A 5,000-nucleotide genomic window follows, 5' to 3' on the forward strand; every position below is an offset into this window, starting at 1 on the left:
CGTTTTGATGTAGAATGACAACATCATCGGAGTTCTTGTCCTGCCCTGGTTGCACTGGGTTGTTGTGGTTTACAGAAGCACAGAGAACTTTCTCTTTTTACTTTCATTTTGCATAGGTTCGACTCAGAGTTGACACTCCCAACACAAGACAGAGCTTTTTTACTGGTTCAATAAAGGAAACACACATTTACACGCAGTAGACACACACAGATTGACATATAGACAACGTCAACTTGACAGCTGTAGGGTAAAATGTCAACGGGCCAGGGCCGTGTGTCCGTCCTTCGGAGTTAATCCTGGACGCTGCTGCGCTGTGAGAGGATGAAGTCAAATGTCACGCTCACCTGCGGTGTCTCCATCTGTCTGCCAGGTGCTCTAACTGTGACCGTTCACACATTTCAAACCAAACACATTAATCAGAGAAATCAATCAGACACATTCAAAGCAAGTTCCAGGGATTATTTCTCACTTCACAGCGTCATGGGTCAGGTGTTGTGACATGATAGCGCACCGTTAATTCAGCCCAGTCTCATGGCAGAGCGTGGAAAGTTCACTTAAATAATAATATTAATCTATTGATTTGTGTACAGGTCACGTTAATGACGTTATTTTTGTGTGTTGATTAAGAATTTTGAAGTGATGTATTTCAATGGGAAGCCTATTTCATGATAACAGCACGATTACGGTAGCAAGTAGTATTAAAAAGCCAAAAATCCGCGCAAGGAGGTTGGCCGGGGGGGTGGACGGGTGGACGGGTGGACGGGTCAAACAACACAAGACTCTCATCCCGGTCCCGCGTGTTGCAGTGCCTTTCCCCGTTATTCTCTTCCTGAACACAACCGTCCCGTTGTTGTGGCCGGCGTGTAGCGTTTAATTTCCCCGATGTAGCGTCCCCCAGAGACAACGGATCGTGTCTCTGCGTCCAAGGATCACGTTCCACGTGTGGCAGTCCGTCCCATTGTTGTGGCCGGCGTGTGGCATTCCATTTCCCCGTTGTTGCAAAGAGTACAAAAAAGGTCCGACACCATTTGAACACACCACCATGAAGATGAGAAAAAAAGATTACAATATTTGAACCTGTATCATTTATGAGATTCATCTTTAGGTTTCTGTGAATGAAAAAAAATATTGCCTGATGTTTTATACAGATTCAAAAGTCTTTATGGAAGTTAACATGTTTGTATTGGTGTTATTTTGTTGGAATTTTGGTTTAATTATATCCATCTATTAATACTTATAATTTAAAGGATTTAGTGCCATTGCCATTTTAAAACATTTTATAAATAGTGTAGGCTACTCTAGTCATCATCTCTGCAATGACGAGCGTTTCCCTGTGTAACTCTGGTGTTCTCTCATCTCAGACAGCGGCCATCCACCCAGACTGTGCCCTGGTGGTTCAGCACATGAAGGCTCAAGAACAATGTAACCAGATCCTACAGCAGGAGGAGAACAACCACTCTACCGGGGCAGGTCTGTGTGCTCTCATCACGCTGTAGGAACTAGTCTACCGTGTATCCACGGCGTTCCACTTCTGGGATTGCTCTGTTACTGTTTTCCATCCAGATTCGGCTGGATGTCCCTCTCTTTGGCCAGATGTCCGTTACCTTCTGCTTTCTTTGTCTTGGAATTTTAAAGACAATTGTGTAATCCCTCTGTGGCAACAAGGAATGAGAAAAAAAATAATATCTCGTAGAGCATGGAACACATAACCTGACGCGCCAGGTGGTTTGTTACCACAGAACCATCTGAGAAGTTGGGGTCAGCAAAAAAATCTATTTGGATTCGCCACCGATTCCAAATCGATTCATAGAATTCCAAAAATCTATTCATATTTTTTTTGTATATTTACAGCAATCACATGATAGCTGGATAATTTTGACACTTTATTGATCCCCAAGGGGAAATTCAAGGTCACAGGAGCTTACAGACATTACACCCAACATACACATATCCTACATCATGGATGTCAAAATAACAAATAAATCCACTTGAATGATATGGATATGAATATACATACATACATACATACATACATACATAGAAAAAGTAACTACATTTACATATTTTGAATCGTTTTTGAATCAAAAATCAATATTGAATCGAATCATGAGCCTAAAAATTGAAAGCGAATCAGGAAATCTTCTGAATCGCACTCTCCTGCTGAGTTGGCAAGAAGGCGGAACCTCACGGGTTCTCTGATTGGTTCAGTAAGCTGGTAGTTCAGACACAAAGGCGCTGCTTAAAGCCTGACAAGATGGATTCTTGTGTGAAATGTGATCCCGTGGTTCTTGTGTGATCCAATGATATCGCAGGAATGATACACAAAACAAAGTTAACATGCACACTGATGGGTAGCTGCTAATTGGCCCTCCCCCTCAATTAGTTAGTTCTCAAGACAAAGGGCTCACTGATCAGAGGTGAGGATCCTCCATCCACGTGAGCAAAAAATGCCTTACACCTAATTTCCACCGGGAGCGGAACGTCTGTGTATCCACTGCAGAACGGCGGCGGAGTCATTAGGTTTCTATTAAAGTCAATGTGTGTACTTCCAGTGACTGCGGAACGGCTGCGTCCCGACTCCGTCCCAGCTCCGGCGATCCGCAGCCCCCCGGAGCCGGATGCTGGAGAGCTCCGCAACAATTCAGCACATGGCATATAGTGCGGGACAGGAAGTTGAGCACAGAAAAAAAAATAAAACATCTCGTTAGTTTTCAAAATAAAATAGAGCGTGCTCACAGCGGATCATAACTCCCTGCATTACACCTTGAAAACAGCACGGAGCTGTTTCCCCTCTACTCATCTGGATGGAAACAAACTGTTGTTGGTTTTTTGGTTCTATTCTACCTGAATTTGTGAGATCTCGTGGGTGCTCGTGATTTCAAACTTTTGTCATGGCCGCAGCCGTGCTGCAACAAATCCGGACCTGGTGGGTACTGACGGACGGCGGAGCACGGAGCCGACACACAGCGGAGCCGATCCGCAACCGTTCTGCAACCAGTGGAAATTGGGAATTAGAGAATGCAACCAGGTCAAAATTCATTCAGTCAAAGGTTACATTGTAGGGGAATCAGAATTCAATTTCAAAGGGAGTGTAACCTGTTTACATGTGTCTGGTCAAAGTTTACATAAGGAAAATGCAGCACAATCAAGGACCACTTTCCTCACATTTACATTACATAACACATGCCCAATCCATGCATCATATTAGAATAAAATTAGTAAACTTTAAACCACACCTGCACATAAAGCTCACTGCCGAACACACAGCAGGCTGCTGGAAGCCTTCCTGCAGCGGATAATTGGGTCTGTTTAATCAAAAGCCTAGCGAGCGCATTTGCTTCCTGTTATTGAATTATAGCCCTTCACTTGGCAAAGCAGCCAAAACAATCAAGGGAACTAATCAGGTGAGAAGACACCTGGATACTGATTGGTCAACCTGGCCTGGTCCGGTTTCATCTGTGCAGCCCAGGTAGGAGGTGAGCCAGCGGCATCAGAGGAGATTCCATTATCCTCCCTTCAATGCCTCAGAAAAAAAGGAAAACAAAACTCAGCCACTGGAACAGCTTGTCCTTCAGGAGGGGCCGCACTTCATTTTCCATCTGAGATGCAGTCTGAAAGCATGTTGATTACATCCCGAAATATGAATTGTCTCTGTTTTGAAGTGTTTTGAATTACGCGACAGGGTCATTCCAGGCAGGTTAGCGCCGCTCTCGCCTCCTCGCGCCGTCTCAGGAACGTTGTTATGAAAGCTACGCACTCGGTGAGACAGTCGTCTGCTCGCCCTAGGGACTGCCTGACACAGCCGGTGAAGCTCAGAATTAATTGCATCATTTGTCACCCTTTCCTGTGATCATTCGAAGCAAAGACGTGACAATTAACGTTTGAAGCGGAAGGTGTGAGCTGCTTCGTGCCCGGCCTGAACGCTGACTGAAGTAGACTGTGGAAACGCTTCGCTTCTCCACTCAGCTTTTACAAAAGCTGTACGGTCCGGAGGGAGAAACAGTCCCAGTTTCTCCCGTATGCTCTCCCCAGTGTCTGAAACACCCTACCAAACACATCATGGAATCAGCCAATCACACAGAGACATTGTGTGTGGGGGGGGGGGCAACAAAAAGGATATTCGTCTCCAGTAAAAACACATACATGTACGTTAAATGCTTGTTAAGTCACTAATACAACAAACCTGATCAGGAGGAGGTTAGGGTGTTGGATGGAGACCTGGAAGGAGTGAATTGACACACAAGATACAACAAATGAGAGTTGTACAGGCAGCTGCAAGGGTGAAACCAAACATAGGGCACCTGCATGTATGAAACTAAGCGGCAAGCACACAGAGCAGCCACAGGGGCCCCCGGGTGTCTGCTTTGCATGTTTTGTTTCAGGCTCACAGCTGCCTGAATACAACTCTTGACTGTTGATTTGGTGCGGAAAGTGTAACATCGACGTGTGTGAAATAATTCCATTTGCTTCTGAGTATGTTCTATCGCGCTCGGGAGATATAACACAAACCTGACGCCACGAGATACGAGTGTATCAGCAGACTGATAGTGAGAGTCATCAAAAATCAAAGTTATTTAAAAATGAAATCGTGAACAGGGCGAATCAAGGATTCAAACCAGTTTAGTACTGAGCCAGAAAGGCCAAACCAGTCGTAGTCGGTTTGGTAATATGTCATTGTCGACTATATCAAATGCAGCACTGAGATCAAGTATTAAGTATTTAGACTGAAATGTTGCCACTATCTGTGTTTAAGTGGATGTCGTTAAAGACTTTAATAAGAGGCGTCTCAGTGCTGCGGTGTGGTGTGGAGGGACGAACAGATGGGTGGAATGAATAGAGTGACTAGGAAATTAAGAGGCTTTGTAATGGCAATGTTTCAAAAGACTGCCCAATTTGCAGTTGTTAGTGTGGTTATAATTGTTGCATTTGATGGGTAAAACAAGGACAATGTACAGCACCAAGACAAGTGAAAACGCACTCTCACATTCACTCTGTGCCTT

At 44.6% G+C, this 5,000-nt stretch overlaps 1 protein-coding gene and 1 long non-coding RNA gene across 2 annotated transcripts in view; both read left to right on the forward strand.

Moving 5' to 3' along the window:
* The window catches only part of LOC116695268 (uncharacterized), a 5,906-nt gene extending 4,906 nt beyond the window's left edge, over positions 1-1,000 (forward strand). Inside the window, exon 3 of the long non-coding RNA XR_004333404.1 lies at positions 950-1,000. This is a non-coding gene — a long non-coding RNA (uncharacterized LOC116695268). The remainder of the gene's footprint in view (positions 1-949) is intronic.
* ghrhrb (growth hormone releasing hormone receptor b) overlaps positions 1-5,000 on the forward strand; it is a 39,598-nt gene that overhangs the window by 9,352 nt on the left and 25,246 nt on the right. The window contains exon 2 of the mRNA XM_032525388.1: positions 1,362-1,470. Within this exon, the coding sequence (XP_032381279.1) occupies positions 1,362-1,470 (109 nt within the window). The remainder of the gene's footprint in view (positions 1-1,361; positions 1,471-5,000) is intronic.

This window comes from Etheostoma spectabile, chromosome 9, assembly GCF_008692095.1.
Source record: "Etheostoma spectabile isolate EspeVRDwgs_2016 chromosome 9, UIUC_Espe_1.0, whole genome shotgun sequence".
NCBI lineage: Eukaryota > Metazoa > Chordata > Actinopteri > Perciformes > Percidae > Etheostoma > Etheostoma spectabile.